The 18018-nt window shown below is 36.8% G+C and overlaps 1 protein-coding gene across 4 annotated transcripts in view; it reads left to right on the forward strand.

The window, feature by feature from the left end:
- Nucleotides 1-18018, forward strand: part of ANKIB1 (ankyrin repeat and IBR domain containing 1) — a 103402-nt gene that overhangs the window by 81895 nt on the left and 3489 nt on the right. Inside the window, exons 9-19 of one of the 4 annotated variants that reach the window (XM_075082814.1) lie at nucleotides 689-855; nucleotides 5113-5201; nucleotides 5981-6111; nucleotides 9561-9695; nucleotides 10262-10348; nucleotides 10442-10508; nucleotides 10909-11054; nucleotides 11733-11911; nucleotides 12427-12478; nucleotides 15677-15788; nucleotides 17832-17965. In XM_075082814.1, coding sequence (XP_074938915.1) covers nucleotides 689-855; nucleotides 5113-5201; nucleotides 5981-6111; nucleotides 9561-9695; nucleotides 10262-10348; nucleotides 10442-10508; nucleotides 10909-11054; nucleotides 11733-11911; nucleotides 12427-12478; nucleotides 15677-15788; nucleotides 17832-17965 — 1299 coding nt within the window. The remainder of the gene's footprint in view (nucleotides 1-688; nucleotides 856-5112; nucleotides 5202-5980; nucleotides 6112-9560; nucleotides 9696-10261; nucleotides 10349-10441; nucleotides 10509-10908; nucleotides 11055-11732; nucleotides 11912-12426; nucleotides 12479-15676; nucleotides 15789-17831; nucleotides 17966-18018) is intronic. The other 3 variants (XM_075082816.1, XM_075082815.1, XM_075082817.1) reach the window with 3 other exon arrangements.

Raw genomic sequence — 18018 nt, forward strand, 5'->3', positions numbered from 1 at the left:
GCAGGGCAAAAGAAAGTAGAGAAATATCTTTTTGTTTATCACGCAATACTTTCTCTGTGTGACAGGCCTCTTTAATACGCAGTAAGTGTCTTACTCAATAAAATGTAAATTAAATGACCAGAGCTGATTAATCTTGTACATCTCCATATCTCAAGTGGCTGGTCATCAGCATAGGTTTGAAGCAAAGTTCCTCCTCATTTATTAGATGTAAGTTTTATGAAAGAAGACCTACATTAACAGAAAAAGATTGGAGGTAAATTCCTGAGTTAGTCTAGTTCTGATTTCAAGTTCATTGCGAGTGGTATATATTGTGGGATTTTGTTGAAATCAGTAACGTTTTAATTCTTTTCAACTACAAGAGTCAGTCCTGTTAATGAGTGTATTGCCAGTGCATATATAGTAGAAGTCTGCAGTAAGCTGTATCACAGAGCAATTGATTTGCACACATTGAACATTTTGTTTGGGATGTAAGTCAAAAAAAACCAAAAAAAAACATTTTTAAGGTGAAGATTAAACTATGCCCTTTTCATAATTATTTTTAAAAGCCTGTCAAAGTAGCTATAGATTGTCCTTATGCTCTTTGGCTGTTCCTTCAAAGGAAGGTTGTGAATAGAGATCGTTTTATATCAGTGATGAAATCTGATTTTATGTGGTAAAATGTTTTCCTTTTTTCTTTTCCCCCCCCCAGGCCTTTGTTGAAAATAATCCTGCTATTAAATGGTGTCCGATACCAGGCTGTGAAAGAGCAGTAAGGCTAACAAGACAAGGATCAAATTCAACAGGATCAGATACACTTAGCTTCCCTATGCTAAAAGCCCCTGCTGTAGATTGTGGGAAAGGACATCTTTTCTGCTGGTTAGTACTAGAAACTTACCTACATCTACATAAACTCACGGTTGCTGCTATTTTGGGGATTAATTAAGAAGTCCTGCTTAGTACCAAGTGTGCAACAGCAAGTTGTATGGGATGGTATATGACTGTACTATCCTGTATCCATGCACTGAAGAACCTATGTGCACAAATATTTTAGTATTTTAGGGAACAGCAAAGATCTATAATACTGTCTTACTCATTATTAGCTCTGTTCGATGCAAAACAGCAGTATGGAGTGTTACGCTGCTCTGTTCTGAGGGGACAGAGGAGACGTGGGATATTTTGTGTCTGCTCTGGATAGTTGAGCATAATTGAAACGTAGCACACATTCTGAATTGTAGCACAGAAAATCAGCAAATTTTAGCTCTTTCTGAATTTCAGTAGAATCACGTCAAAGAAGCTGGAGTATAAACAGGACTGAAGGACAAAGCTATTCTGTTTGCAGGATCACTCCAATCATTGTTTCACTTTAGGATCAGCACTTTTTCTTTATGTTACCTTCTGTTGAGTCTTAAGATGTATACAATCTCGAGAAGGAGTAAAAAGCCATAAGATATTTAAAAAACATCCCTCAGATTGCTTATCTTAAGCACTTCCAAGGAAAAGACAACAGTATCTACAAAAGCAAAAAAGTGGTGGGGTATTCTTCTGCAGTGCAGAGCAAAGCCCTGTCTTAGTTCCTTAGGTTATCAGACTGACAATTTGTGACTAATGTAGTGGGACACCCTTTTCACTGTTGGAAAATCAAAGAGTCAACCAAAGTATAGACATTCAGACAAGCTGAGTAATCCTTCTTTTTCTATTGAAACAATGATGCAAGAAGAAGCAAACCTGAATAATCTGCTTGATTCCAAATATCGTAAGACTCTTAGTGGAAGATGCTTCTCATTATAGTTCTTTCCCATATGAATGGAAGGGAAGAAGGAAAATAGACATAATGAAACAACCACAAAAGCCAGAAAACAGAACTTCTTGGGAAGAGGTTGTCACAAGGGATGGAGAACATCCATTGAATGAAAGAAACAAATCCTGTGGAAAGAAACCACGAAATGTTTTTTACCAGTGAACATATAACAGACCTTAGTACTATTCCACAAGAAGGTACCATCCTGTCATCCTTGCTTCTGATTACAGACAGAGAATCAATCTTTCCTTTAACCTGAAGGACAGAGCTTGGGACCACTTCATTTTAATACTGACATGGTCCTTCAGACATTGGCAGCTTCTGCTTCCTTTACATGGGCTGGATGTAGTAGCTCCCCAGAATGTCCTCTGAATGTGAAAATGTCCTCTGAGTGCCTGATCTTTATGAGAAATGTCTTTTTTTATGTTTCCTGGCCATATTTCTGAATGTTCTTTTTATGTTAATGCTTTGAGATACTGCACAAGCAAATATGGTTAAGGTCTCAAAAAAGACCTCATTCTAGCAGCAAAATGTCCTAGAAGGCATTTCCAAGGCCTTTTTTTCATCCCCACAAAAGCGAATGAGGTGTTCCAGCAATGGCAAGAAAGCTCTGCTAGCAACCAAAGCATCCTGCAGTACTATAAATCAGAACCATGTTCTGGGGACAGCCCTATTAGTGTTACAGCACAAAAACCCCATGTGAATGAGTTCCTCTGGAGGAAAAGAAAGTTTATTCTCAGTTCAGAGGGTTTTCATCATTACTGTATGCTTAAAGGGAGCTTGCTTTATATCTTTAAAGTTCAATCAACACATCCTACAGTTCCATACTTACGTCAGTTCTGCAAGTTTTGTCCGTGTAATGTACAGCTTAGACATTGTAATAGCAATTGATACAGCATTTAGTAAGAGATTCTTTAGAATTTATACATTAGAAAAATCCAACTGAACCCTAAGATAACAACTCCCTTTTTTTAGATCTATAGCCTTCCTGCTCATAAAAGCAAGACAGTTCTCTGAGTCTATTGAGCAATTTCCTTTATTTTGTTAATGTGGAAGTAGGAATGTTCCTCTTAAATACAGAGTTCCTTAGAGTTTAATCATTTTTCATTACCCACCACTAACAGTGCCTTCAACAAAATGTAATCTGTTGTGACAAATACAAAATTATATTCCCTTTCAGAAAAAGTGTTCTGAGATAAATAAAAGTAGTACAAATGAAAACTGCACAAATCCTACATCTGTGTGTTATCAGATACATTCCACATATTAGAACCCCTTCATGCTGTTTCAGAAGCACAAGGAATCATAGTGAGCAGACACTTCTGGAAAATAGTCATAGCAGGCAGTGCGCACTTAGTTTTGCACCATAAATCCTCGCTCCTTTCATCCTAGATGGAGACAAGGGGCAGAGTCTCATTCTGTGGGAGAGCCATCTCTTCTGGTGCACTTGGGAAGCCAGTTATAAGTTGCAACGGTGTTTTGCTGTTTTGATTCAAAATTCATTATATGATATAAATATTATCATGAATGGAAAGAAAATCCACAACTGCATCCCATGAATTTTAACTTCTTGAATCTTGGTAGAATTTTATTAAGTATGTACTATGCCTTCATATAAATGAACCCGCTGAGTGTTGAGGAGGGCAGTCTGGGGAGGCTAATGCTGTTAATTGTCACATTCATTTGGTGTTTGTTGCCTTCATTCAGTGCTGGCAGGGAGTCTATCCAAAATACAACTTTGTTTCATAAAAAGTTTTATGAGCGATAGGCTCAATGCTCTTGCTCTAGTAAAATGGCATCCCAGTATAAAAATCCTTGTTTTGGGGTGGGCTGAGGAGAGAATTCCTTCCATGAGAAGCTGTTCTTGAACATTCTGTTGTGACTATCATACAGATACAGATCGTATAGATAGATACATTATATATATATATATATGATTACACTTCATTTAAAATCCACAGATTCACACGTTTGAAAACATCAAAGACACAACCTTTCTCCTCCTAGTAATAGATTGACTAATCAGCTTTTAACTTAAAACTGAGTTTGTTGAAGTTAATTTTTGCTAATTTCAGTTCTTTCTGGGAACAGGTACTATGTGAGAGGTCTTGGCTCTAATGAAGTCAACGATTTAAGCGTACTACTGTCCCACAGAAGTGAAAGGTGTCAGTTTTCAACCAGGGCTGAAATTGCCTTATTATAGACTAGTTATTCATTCCAGTACAATCTTTCCCAGCTACAGATCTTAAGAATCTCCCAGCCAGAAGTCCTTGTGTAGTAAATTTAAGCTTGTTTGATAGCAGACTAGCTAGTGGGAAAACAGTTAAGAACTGTTGCCGTGACCTTTCCTTTGTTCCTACGTTCCTGCTTAAGATGTGAACAAGAGCGATCAGAAGAGTATTGATGTAGCTTCTGAATCTGCACTGCAGAAAATAGTTCACCATTGGATCTGCAAAAAACTCACATATGGTCTGATGCAGCTAGTGCCCATCTGAAATATACTCCTTCTGAATTGTTTTGTTTGATGTGGCAGATGTCTGAGGCTATTTGCTGCCTTTCCGGTAAAAAAGGGAGTCATTACAAATCCGGAGTCCATATTGACACATCCACAGTCAAGCACCATCTGGAAGCCATGTATCTGCCACTGTGCAGTAGTGATTGCCATCCTTACAGCTAGTAGGAACTTCAAGAGAAGCTCAACAGACTCATTTCTCCACTGTGTCCATGCCTTCGACAAGATGATCTCCAGAGGTCCCTTCCAACCCAACCATTCTGTAACTAAGTTAAAGCCCCCATTTAAGAGACTTTGTTGGAAAGAGTAAACATCCATAAATACTTAATGCTGGTGTTGAAGGGTTTGTTTCTTGTTCTATATTGAAAGCTTGAATCTAGTTAAAGATTAATTGTTACAACTGAATAGAAGCAGGTAATTCTACATAAAATATAGCAAACTACCTAGTTTTGGATAATCCCCTTATTCTCATTTACCTTTATCACAGAAAATATACTAGCACTTTTTGTGGCACTAGAATAGTACCCGGGCGTAACTCAAACTGCAAACCAGCTGATTTATGTTAGAATGTAATTTTAAAAAGCTCTTTTCCTTTCCTGTCTCATTTAAATTCGTTATTAATCTTAATGATGGTATATGTGCTTGTGAGCAAGTAGTGTTAAGAGTACTTTAAAATCATGTGTAATTGGATGGCTTTTTATCTTCCTGACTTAAAGTTTGACCGTGTGTTAATAAGTTTCTGTGGTTTTTAGCTTGAACCAATTTTAACTTTAATTCTAAATCTCTAAATGATAAGTTGTTGTGTACACACCTTCATTTTCAGGGAATGTCTTGGTGAAGCACATGAACCTTGTGACTGCCAAACCTGGAAGGACTGGCTACAGAAAATATCTGAAATGAAACCAGAAGAACGTAAGAGTCATGCCTGGAGGGATCAATGTTTTTTGCTGTTGTTGTTATCTTTTGGTTTTACAGGGATTGATTCCTGAATATAACTTTATTTGTCCTGGGCAATTTTAAATCTTTTAGCTCAGTCTGCACTTCTTTTTGAGTTGTTTGTGAGCTTTAAAACGAATTCAAGCCCAGGGATGGTGATAATGATAGTAAGGTTGAGGGTGGATTGCAAGGGAATTGTGGGGAATGGCTTAATAATAAATAACTTTTACTGAAAAAAACTAATAAAGGTTGGGTTTACACAGGGCAGACATCTTCCTGGTCAACAGAAACAAAAAAAAAAAATTAAAGATTAACAGCAATTTGAATAAATACTAACTTAACCGGGTTACCACAGGTCAGAGCCGTTCCATAATATGTTACAAATATTCTGTAAAGCACCGAGAATTTTATAAAGGGCAAAATGCACCATACTTTGTCAAACTATGCCAATTTTTCTCATATATGTATATGTTCATTTATGTATTATAAATGTCATATTATATATATGTAAATTTGTGTAGAAACAGATGTGCGGAAATATATAAAAATAGTATGTGTAATATATATAATATGTATCAATTAGAAAATGTATATATTTTTATGTGTGAGAAATATATAGTGAAGAATTATTATATTCTGTCAAGAAACAGGTAAAATATGTCTTTCCTAATCTAATTTTCATAAAAGATTGCACAAGTACAATCTCAGCTTCTCTGTTTTTGCATGCTCCATATCCTCCTGTCACCCTCAAAAAGTTGTGGGAGTGAGTGAGGCGTATGAAGATGCTGCCAACTGCCTGTGGTTACTAACGAACTCCAAACCATGCGCCAACTGCAAATCTCCGATTCAGAAGAATGAGGGCTGCAACCACATGCAATGTGCAAAGGTGAGAAAGACCTTTCATATAATTTGTCATGAAACCATAATTCAGGCTGTGTATGTCGTGTATCCTTTTTAGGAGCACAGACTTCCAAAAACCTCCGAATGTCATGCCTGAGATCTAATGGAACCTGTTGCAAGCATTAGATAATTGACACATGGTGGGTTACATGTGTTTAGAAAATGTTTCATATTTAGTGAAATCTGTTTGCCTGGCAGGTGAATGCTGTAATGATCAAAATGTCATAAAAACCTAAGAATTACTGGCAATACAGTATGAAACTTAAGGAAACAAATAATTGATAGTTTAATCATCATTAATAATGTAGAAGAGAAAGAACATTTTTGGTTGGCAAAAGATTAAACATTTTAAGGAATGGTAAGCTCTAATGAAGGTTTTTCCTTACTGCAGTTTTCTTTTGCATTATTTCTCTAATACAGCAACGAAACAGAGAAGTTTCAGATGGAAAACTGTAAACAGGAATTAATCAGTAGGAATGAAAAGACAGTAAAGAGTAATTCCAAAAGAAACTTACTGGTGACAGCAGCCAAAAATTTAGTCATGAGTTTGCATTATGATACCGAAATAGAAAAAATATTTTTTGCCATGAGTTCAGTGTCATTTGAGAATGCTTTTTCTCTCAAGTTATTTAAAAGCAGCATATTTAGAATACTGTTTCTTTATGTCAGAAGTATCTTATATAACTACAGCTAATGGCTCTTGGAGGAGCATCATTAAAAGTAAGAAAGTAGCACACACTTGACATAGTTGGCCTCCAATAAAAACCTAAGAGATTTAGAAAGTAATTCTCCGTATTTTTCTGGAAATGTGTTAGTCTCTCTCCATTGCTATGCAGATCCTGTTTCTTTCTACTATCATCACATATTCTCTCACTTTCTGTGATATGAATTGAAGGTTGGGGCTTTTTTTGGTGTCACTTGTTTGGTTTTGTCTGTGGCAGCAGAGAACAGATTCTCCTCCACTTTGGTTTATGCCAAGTTTGCTGGTTTCATGTTTTTTCTTTTCTTAAATTATTTTTAAAAGAGCTTATAAATTCCATACTGCTAAAAACTGTAAAAGGCATGTTTGTTGCATTTTTGCCACTCAGCTCATCTGAATCAAACAAAAATATTGCTTCAGGCTGGAGAAGACTTTGGCCATTAGATACTGTTGAATGTAGGTAATTTAATTCAGTACCATTCTGAGGCACTGGCTGACAACCACAGTTGTCTTCTCTTCCTTGATGCTGTACCTTATAAACAGCTTTAAGTGTCCTTAAAACAGCCAAATTCCTTTTGTGGTGGAGAAATCTCTGCAGATAGAAGCTGCCTGTCCCCAGCCTAGTGAGGAAGGAAAGGGTATCCTCAAGCTCATTTCAGGTCACCTTGCTTGTCTCTTCCTCCACTGAAGGGTCTGTGACAGAGCTTCTGCCTTTGCTGCAGTAAGGTCTGCTCAGGCCTACTACATGATGAGCTACAACTGCCTCTTAGCAGCTAGCGTGTACCTTGGTGTAGAGGAAGATACTCTTTACTCATAAAATCAGATTTTTGTACTTAAGCAGGTATCTTACTGTTTTATGAGCCCAGTTTCTAAGGAGACCAAGCTTATGCAGTCCTACTCTCTCACTCTCCTACCTGTAGTAGTGTTTTTTTTAACCTTCTGGGTACTTTGAACCAGATACAAAGGAACAGGAGGTGGTTAACGGATGTTAAATTACTGCAAGTTTGATGAAACTTGGTACCTATGTGGTGCAGAGACTTAATTTGTACTGCCACCAAGAGAGAGGCTGAAATACCTACTCAGCGGTTACCTACTTTTAGCAATTACCTCTTCTGCCTGTCTCAGACAGTGGCCAGGCAGCAGATGCAATTTGTTAAGCTTAGGTGGTGCTGCTGCATGGCTAGGTTATCATAAAGGCACATAAAACAAAGTTCAGGGCTTGGGGAGTTGTGTAGAAACAGATGATGTGGTTTTGAATGTTTGAGACTGAGGTACTGGAGGAGGGTCTGGGAACCCTGGGTGAATCTTGGGTTTTTGAGGAGGCTTTTGGAAACGTGAGAGGTTAGAAGATATATATACACACATATACATATATATAGTGGAGTGGTCATGGAGGGAGATAATTTGGGAGGTGAGATTATTGCAGTAGGAGCATATACACATAAACTAATAGGAAGTCAAGCTTTATTAGTTCTATTGGTTGTGAAACAACTTGTTTCATACCAGTTTTTGAATATTTTGTAATGATTTTTTTCTTATAATGAATATGAATGGTTTTGAATGATAGGCAAATGATCCAGTGATACACGCTTAACACTTTTATACACAATTATTGTCATATTTCATTCTCAGCACTCATCTTACCATTTTGTATAAGCAAAGGTGCAGCACAATAACAAGAAGAAATACCCTAGTCTGCATTGCTTTTTAGAAGAAAATCAGCACTACCGCTGAGATGAAATTAGCAAAAGTACAATGCAAGAATTAGATTTCATTTCTTCCTGTAATATATCTAATTCATTGTATAAAACAACTACCGTTAAACACATCTGGTATGGACTAGGTATTCCTGGAAAGGTTAAACTTATCAAAGAGAGAAAAAATGCTACTTTTAATTTATGAAATTCCAATAATATTATTAATGGCTTCATATTAATTAGTGTAAATTTTTGCTTGGTTTTTTGGGGATTTTTCTTTGCTCACCTGTAAAACAGATAAAATAAACAGGATTCACCAATTCGTAAAGTCTTTTGCCCATCCATCCATAAATAGTTTCCAATTATTTTGAAATAAACTAGCTGAGAACCCAGTGCTGAGTTGAGAATATTTAATACAGTTTGATCTTCTCTGATGCAGAGAAGCCTGGATAAGTTAGATCTAATGTAAGGTGTTACCTATTTTGAAAGCTCTCTGCTAGGTTGATGCAGAAAAGGCTCATCTTGAAGTAATCACTCTTCAAAGTTCATTTTCTGGTTTCTTCTCTCTTGCTTTGGTAGTCATTATTAATATTTTGCATCAGGAATACCACGTGACAAAAATACCAGTAATCGCATTTTTTTTAAAGTGATATTAGGAAAAAATTCACTCTTTCTCATGAACAGTTTCTGTGTCACTTAAAAAATGAGACTGTCTTTTTTAAAATCAATAACAAAAACCTGGCCTGATCAGCTGTATTTATCATTTGATTTATTTCATCCACTTAAAACTCTACTTGCAGATCCAACACAATCTTGTGATCCAAAGAACAAAAGTTATGACTGACATGGTTTGATAACCCAGATCTTCTGTAGTAGGTAAAATAGGAAGGAAGGTCCTCAAAAATTTTTTTGACCACAAGCATACTCAGAATGACATTAATTCAGTTGTTCGTGGAGGAATAATGATGCAAAGTGCAAATCTACAATGTATCAACTTCTCTTTTTTTTCCCTTTGTTCCTTTTTTTTTTTTTCTGAAGTGCAAATATGACTTTTGCTGGATATGCTTAGAAGAATGGAAGAAGCACAGCTCTTCCACTGGAGGCTACTACAGATGCACTCGCTATGAGGTTATTCAACATGTAGAGGAACAGTCCAAGGAGATGACAGTAGAGGTAGCAAATGAATGTGTGTGTTTGAAAAATAGTGCTAAGGCTGCAATTTTCTGTTTAGGATAAGTTTCATCAAAATTCTTCCAAACCCAAGTTCTAAATGGAAAAATACCACCTTAAATATATCAAAGAGATGGGAAGAAAGCACTGCTTATGTGTAGACAGAAACATAAGATTGGGTTCTGCTTTTGCCTTTGGTAACAACCACTGGTGACTTTACTCAAGTCATTTTACTTCTCTGTGTGTGGTTTCCTTTTGTGAAATGGGCATGCTGGCACTGTAATTAGCTGCTGTGCACTGCAGAAGACATGCCTTAATTTGGCGTTTGGAAAGTCTGCTTAAATAGCATGTGCACACACACTGTATCAACTCTGGCTACCGTCTGCGTCGACTCATGAATTTAAAAAATTACATTTTCTCTACTTACGTGGCACTCGTCAGCACTGTGTACGATACTTTATGTATAGTGGGAATTGAAACAGTTGGTTATGTAATTATATCTAACGGTGATTGCTAAATTAAATCATAAGATTTATCTTGGTTTCTTTTGTTTCCCCATTATTTTCCAGGCTGAAAAGAAGCATAGAAGATTTCAAGAGCTTGATAGGTTTATGCACTATTACACAAGATTTAAGAACCATGAACTTAGCTACCAGGTTTGGGTCAAGCCATTTTTACTTATTTTCTTTTCTATTTTATTAATCCAAAAATAATTATCTTACTATAGTTTATTTATTTTCTTTTTCTAGTTAGAACAGCGCCTTCTAAAAACAGCCAAAGAAAAGATGGAGCAGTTGAGTAGAGCTCTCAGTGGAAGTAAGTATTTGCTGTAATCTATGAATTTGATCTGAAATCAGATCAACTGTTATGGCTAAACCTATTTTTTCTGGATAGAGCTCACATCAGTCTGCTGTGTGATGCAATCCCTCCAGTACTAGAATTCATAAGCAATGGATGAAAGCGAAGTGTACAGTAAATATTGTCTATTCCAAAGACTCAAAGATAAAGTAGCATTAGTAAGGGAGAACCTAATACTCTGTGCTTACTACTACTTTTAGTGAGAACACTGTGTAATCATCGAGAACCTGCTGCTGTTTACTTGCGAAATATTTAACTGATGTGCACATATATTTTATTTTGGAGGAAAACTCTTACTCTAAAAGAAATGCTGACATCAGCAGGAAAATATTTGCACAATGCTTGTTTCATCTTACAGCTGAGGGAGGCTGTCCTGATACCACATTCATTGAAGATGCAGTGCAGGAGCTTCTAAAAACTCGCCGCATTCTTAAGTGTTCTTATCCATATGGATTCTTTTTAGAGCCTAAAAGCACAAAGAAAGAAATATTTGAACTTATGCAGGTAATACATGCATCTATTTTGCTTTCCTAATGTTACTTTTTTTTTGTAATATTAGTTATTAGTGTCTTTTTGCCATTTTTGTAGTTTAAAACCAATACACACATTTTGTATTTGTAACCAAGTTTGGAAAATGAGTGCATTCTTATTACTCTGTGACACAGTAACTTTTAGTTCAATTTTAGAATGAATGAAAAACAACACTTTGCTGAAAAAGGAAGGGCATAAAGACAGGTAGAAGGAGAAAGAAAGAAAATTATTTACTGTTAATCTGCTTTCTGAGGATAACATTTTAGCTTCAGTCTTCATCGCCTTCTGTAGTGCCTCTTTCCTGTCTTTCCCTACTAATGTATCTGACAAGTTGGTGGGGGCAAAATCAGGGGAGTCCCTGGTGGCAGTGGCATCAGCAGCAGCGGCTGCTCCCTCCTTCCCTTTCCTTTAGGGCCCCTGAAGGTATTCAATATGTGTGAGTGCAGGGAAGCCCTGCTCCAAGCTGGACGACAGCATTTAGGTCAGTAAAAGGGTAGGCTAGAAGGGCAGGCATTTTGGGGTATTTTGGTATTTCAAGTGGTGTTTCCAGGAAAATGGGTATCATTCTGATCAGTATTTATGGTGTAGAGCTCTGCCCGATTTCCATTTCATTGTGAAATTATTTTATTCTGTATTTATTAACTACTGCAGACAGACCTAGAAATGGTCACTGAAGACCTTGCACAGAAAGTGAACAGGCCTTACCTTCGGACTCCTCGCCATAAAATCATCCGTGCAGCTTGTCTCGTGCAGCAGAAACGGCAAGAGTTCCTAGCCTCTGTGGCCCGTGGTGTTGCTCCTGCAGACTCGCCAGAAGCACCCAGGCGCAGGTAATCCAAACAAAATACCGTGCAAGTCAAAAAAGTTCATCGATAGCTGCCGAAGTGGGTGAATCCACTGTCATTCTTTGACAGTTTGGTAAGGTGTGGCTGGTAAATGTGGTGGTTGTAAATGACCAGATAGTGATATTTTCTTGGACATTTGTATTTGGAAATCACTGCTCTATATGTTGCAGCTTAATTGTTCCCATTTGTGACATATTAATGATTAGATGTCGTGGCTTCCATTTCACTGTTTTCCTACAAGATTGTCACTAAATACCTGGTACACTCCAAAAACCTATAAGTATTTGCTAAAAATATCAAGCAGTTCTGGAATAATCAACAATTTAATTGGACAGTTTTCTAAATGAATTTCAAGGTAAGAATTAAAGCAGAAGACTTGCTAAGTTTAGAGAGATACAACTGCACTACTTTTTAGATGTTGATAGGTTTTGAAGCTCTGGAGATTGTTCATACTTCATTCTACTTCGAAACTTTATGGTATATATCTCTTCATTTTATAGCTTTGCTGGTGGAACATGGGATTGGGAATATTTAGGATTTGCGTCTCCTGAGGTAAACTATTTCTTTTTATTTTTTTAAATTAGTTCTGCATATTCTAGAAGCACAGGTATGACTGCAATGTGCATGAAGAGCTTCCATACTTTGATTCAAAGCGTTTCAAGTTGGTTTAAGTTTATCATTTTATTTATTTCACAATAGAAGGAAATATATGCATAGCTAATTGTGCAATGGCTCTAAACAATGCCTCCAACATCGCTATGGCTATTTAAGGTGCCATTAGACAAGCTACGTTATATTCGTCATCTTGCAAGTACATAACCAGTTTTAAAATTGTATATAAACTGGTGTCTGTGCTGGGGAACCTTCAGTTAATAAATATATGAAATTGTATTTACTTTTGATATGAATTATCAATATGAAATACTGAATATATGAAATTGTGATTACTTTTGAATGCAACATCAGCTCAGCAGAATTTGACAAAAAGTCTAAGACATTTCCATCCTTCTGTAACAATCCAATAAAAACATACAGGCATGCACCTAAATATTGTTAGCAGTTTGAAATGTTTCTTTTTATTTTTATGTATTGAAGCAGGATGGAAACTACATACTCAAATGAGAGGAACTTCTGCTACTTAACTAAGCATGAAAATGATAATTTTTAAAGTTAATATTCCACTATGAATATATGGGAAAGAGTAAATAATTTTCAAGACTCTGCACTAAAATATGAGAAGCTTCCTATAAAGCTTTCCTTTATCATCTTAATTTTTATTTAATATTTTAAGAACATTCAGTTAGGAAGATAACTTCATTTCAATGTTTCCTTGGTGCTGTTTTCTTTCTAGCTAGTCATTTTAAAGCATCCTGGAAAACTCCGTGTACTTTTTCTATATATTTCCTTTGCTATTGTTGTTGATGGGCACCACACTGGTAAGAAAATAGCTTGCTTCTCTACAAAAGATCAGCTTGTTTCTCCTGTCTAGTTCCTCTAGTCCTTTCTTTTGAAATAGTTCCACATTTGACAATATCAAACTCATTGTGATGTTACTGTATCATCAGTGGAACTGGCTATGAGAAGAAGCTGATAACATATATGTTGATAAGCTCTTTAGCAGTAGGTGCTATTGCAGTCGTGCTTAGATGATTGCTTATGAGTTTTTGTCATTTGCCTAAATGTGGCACTGTATGATGCAAGTTGGTTTCTTTGCTACATAGCTATCAAGGATACTTGCAACCACCTATGCTAAAGGATTTTTGTAGAATTAATAATGGTCATCTTTGTTTATTTTAGTGAATTCCATTACAAAATTTTTGACACAGAGCTGTACTTCTACTGAAAAGTAGTAGATTGTGTATATCAGATTATTACAGAAAAAATCTTGAGCAATCTTTAAGCAAGGAACGCTGCTTGTTGTAAACCATTGTGAGAAACCATTATATTCCTACTCACTAAAATTAGAACTCCTTTTGTTCACATGTATAAAATCGTTCCAAGTAATCAGAAATAAAATTTTATCAGTAGTAATCAAGATATCTTTCTAAAGGTTAAAAAGTAACCAAAAGTTCAATGGCTATCAGTAAAATCTATTATTTTATTGCAAACGGATAAGAGATAAGATCTGATATGACTAATAAATCTTAGTGTTCAGTGGTCACTTCTCATTATTCCTTATCCAATTCAGTTATGTAATTACATATTTTTAAAATAATTCAGTTATATTGTTTCATATCAATATTTGATTTTATGTTGCTCGGGGCGCTGCCTTCCATTTAGGGAATCCCTGTGGTCCCTAGGGGCTGGAAGAATATTTTAGAGAATAATCACCTCATGTTTGCCCTAGTTTTTATGCTGTTCCATAGGCTAACAAGCATCTACTATTAACCACTGGTAAAGACAGAATATTGAGCTAAATGGACCTTCTGTCTGGTGCAGTATAACTATTTTTATGTTTTCATGGATCTTCATACACAGCTAAAAATCTGCCCACACTGATAATTTTGTGATTATTCCTTTTGACTTGCATATGTCATTATGCATAAGAACTTGGTCTGAAACACTTCTTGGAAAGACAACATACCATCATATACCATCAAAATTAATAAGGTCATTGTGTAAGAGAAATGGCACTTCTGGATTTAAATTTTAGATACTTTAGATGTTGAGATATTCTGGGATGAAGAGTTAATGTAAGAAAGGAAGGCTAACAGTAATGTTATCTTTCCCAAGTCATTTGGCAACTTTAAGCCTTTGGATTACAGATTTCCCAACTGGGGGCTTAGGAAAGAAAATAGCAATATTCTTTTCCAAAGAGAAGAACTAGTACCTGTGTGTATATTTCAGTTGCCTTGTGTAAATAAATAACGGAGAGTAACAAGAGATCTTACCTACAGTCAGGTTCAGTGTCAGCTGTATAAAATTAGTCTCAATATTAGAAAAAGTATGGAAATCAAAACATTTATTTCAAAGTATTAAGATAATTAACCCTTGGGATGTTAGGTTGATGTGGCCAAAATCAAGTCTTTTCCATAAATGTTATACAAACTGTCTTTGGTAAATACACGCATGAGAAATTACAGGCTGCAGGAGTTCAAATCCGTATGGTATGGCTCAGCAGCAGCTCAAGTTAGGCAAAAATAGAGGAGATCTGTAATTCATGGAATAGGATCCATCAAAGACTGTTCGGCAGAAGAGCATCAGCTGTGGCTTAAGAAGTTCCTGAGCAATAGTGTTCTGGAGGCTGGGAAAAGTCTGACAAGTCCTGCCAGCTTTCTGTAACCTTACAAAGGTTATTTTCTACTGGCAATTGCTGGCAACAGGGACCCTGAGATAATCTATTGGTCTAAATCAGATTAAATATTTTAATGTTCTAAAATCACTAGGTATATATTTATTAAAAAGTGTGTCAATATGTGTGTATATAAAGTTTGGCATCGAAGCTTTTAAACAAAAAATGTGTACTTGGAATTCTTTAAAAAGGGAGATTGCAAGTATTAAAATGTCGGTAATACCTCAAGTATTTTTCTTTGCTGATTCATTATTTTATAGAATTAGGATTACCTTGGATTTTTTTATTATTTATTTTAAGCATTGCATGATATAACTCGCAATTTATTTTTCTGAAACAGGTGATTTTATAATAAGCCTATAAAATCACACATTTTTTTTATAAAAATGTGGTGCTCGTTACATCAGAAAAATATTACTGCATGCTGCCCTGTATTTTGTAACCTTTGGTTTATGCAGGAATATGCTGAATTTCAGTATCGGAGAAGGCATAGACAGCGTCGACGTGGAGACATGCACAGTCTGCTTAGTAATACTCCAGATCCTGATGACCCCAGTGAGAGTACGTTAGGTATGTTCCTGCCTGGGGCTGTTTTTTCTCTCTTCCTATTTCAGAAATTGCTAGTAGTGACCACGATGTTTATTCTTCTGCGGATGCACTTTAAAGAAGTTTCAAATACATTGCTGTATTTTCCAGGATACAACAAAAAGTCTTATTTTTGCATTTTTATATGTGCTCTCCCCTAAGCCTTCTTTTCTCAAGGCTGAGAGAACTGGGTTTGCTGAGCCTTGAGAAGGGAAGGCTTAGGGGAGACCTTATCACCATGTTCCCATATTTAAAGGGTGGCTACAAAGGAGCAAAGAAGATGGAGACTCCTTTTTTACAAGAAGTCACATGGAAAAGATGAGGGATAATAGGTACAAGTTACTCCTGGGGAGATTCCGATTGGACACAAGGAAAATTTTTCATGAGAACAATCAGCCATTGGAGTCATCTCTCCAGGGAAGTGGTGGATTCCCCAACACTGAACGCTTTTAAGATTGGGCTGGACAGGGTGCTGGGCCATCTTGTCTAGATGGTGGTTTTGTCAAGAAAGGTTGGACCAGATGACCCTTGAGGTCCCTTCCAACCTGGTATTCTGTGATTCTATGATGATTCTATGAAGTGTTGCTGACTTCATTGTGGCTGCTCCTCTTTTTAAAGAGAAATGCACTGATATTCCCACTAACGACTGCTCAGCTATTTAGAGCAGGTTTGCTCTTCTGAAGAAATTTTGAAGAGCACATACTTCCTATGACAGTCTTACTTATATACTGGCTTTTTTACACCAACTAAAAGGACCAGTTGTGCAAAGAGAGTGTAGAAGAGGGTTGCCCTGCTACAGGCCTGCTGGAAGATAGTCATAAGGCTGTATTCTAAAACCCTGCTCAGAAGCTCCTGTATTGGCAAGGACAGCCAAGAAACAAGTCAGCATGGGCTACCACTTCCAGCATACTGCTCCACTAAGCAGTCCTACGGCTGATAGCGCAGTCGCTTAAGGTTGCTGTGACTTGGCTGTCTCCATTCTGCCAGGACCTTTTGCAAAGGTACAAAAATAGCTCGAATCTAAATCATACTGTGACGTTCTTCCTTCAGAGCTGCCAGTTGCATGCTTGGTCTGTAAGCCGTGCTGCACAAACTCTCACCTTTGTGTGTCATGAACTTAAGTCCTAAACATAGCTTGTCTAAAAACAAAAGGAGAAATCCTTTACTGAGGAGAAATAAACAAATGCATTCTTCATTTTAGAAACAGCAAAAAGAATTTTGGTGAGCTTTGGTCCTTCCCTATTACAAGTAAAATGCAAAACCATCTTGTTAGTTTGAGGACTAGAATTTGACTGAACACTTGGATATCATAGTGATGACCAGTGCATACTGTTAAAACGTGCAAGAGAGAATTAGTTTGTCTCACCTTATTTCATGTTGAGTTTTGAAGTAGAAAATTCCATTTTCCAAAGTCAAGAGAGTGACATTTATTTTTATTACAGAGCAGTTTTTCTGGAAACAGCATTTTACTTCTGGGTTTTGTTGGTTGTTTTAACAAAACAGCAATGTCAGTGATTGCTGAGATGTACACCAACAGCTCTATTCTTAATTTTGCTGCAGTGTTGTGGTGAAAATTAATGTAATGCTAACATTACAGCTGAGTTGTTGTCTTTGAAAGAACAGAGAAATGGGCAAACTTTGGTTGTAATCCACCTGTGACTGCATCCCATATTGTGTCCACGTGCAGTATTTTTCAGGACTTTCCATGAATCATGTATGTGCCTTAGAAGCACTTTTCCCCTCCTGCCAAAGGGCTTATGCTCCCGATGGCATACCCCATCCTTTCAAAGAGCAGAAAGGCACAAATGAACCAGGCAGCCACTCCTGGTCACGGCGGGACTGGTGTTTTGCCACAGTGTAAGGGTTGGCGTGGAAGGAATGTTTTGGATTATTTCATTCAGAGTGAATAAAGGAGTAAAATTACACAGCTGGAATCCAAAAGGAAGGAGGAGATTCTGTCAGTAAATAATAGTGGAGAAGGCTTCCTCACTGGCTCTTCAACCGTTTTTGTTTCAATTGCCCAAACAGACACTCAGGAAGGTGGCAGTAGTAGAAGACATGGCACTTCCATGGTGAGTTCAGCTTCTATGGGTATTCTGCACAGCTCTTCGCTTCATGACTATACCCCTGTCAGTCACTCTGAAAACCAGGATTCTCTTCAGGTATCTCCCCTAATCTCTTTTCCATTCTCTCTGCTTTGCTTGCCTGCCTTTGC

This window comes from Phalacrocorax aristotelis, chromosome 2, assembly GCF_949628215.1.
Source record: "Phalacrocorax aristotelis chromosome 2, bGulAri2.1, whole genome shotgun sequence".
Classification (NCBI taxonomy): domain Eukaryota; kingdom Metazoa; phylum Chordata; class Aves; order Suliformes; family Phalacrocoracidae; genus Phalacrocorax; species Phalacrocorax aristotelis.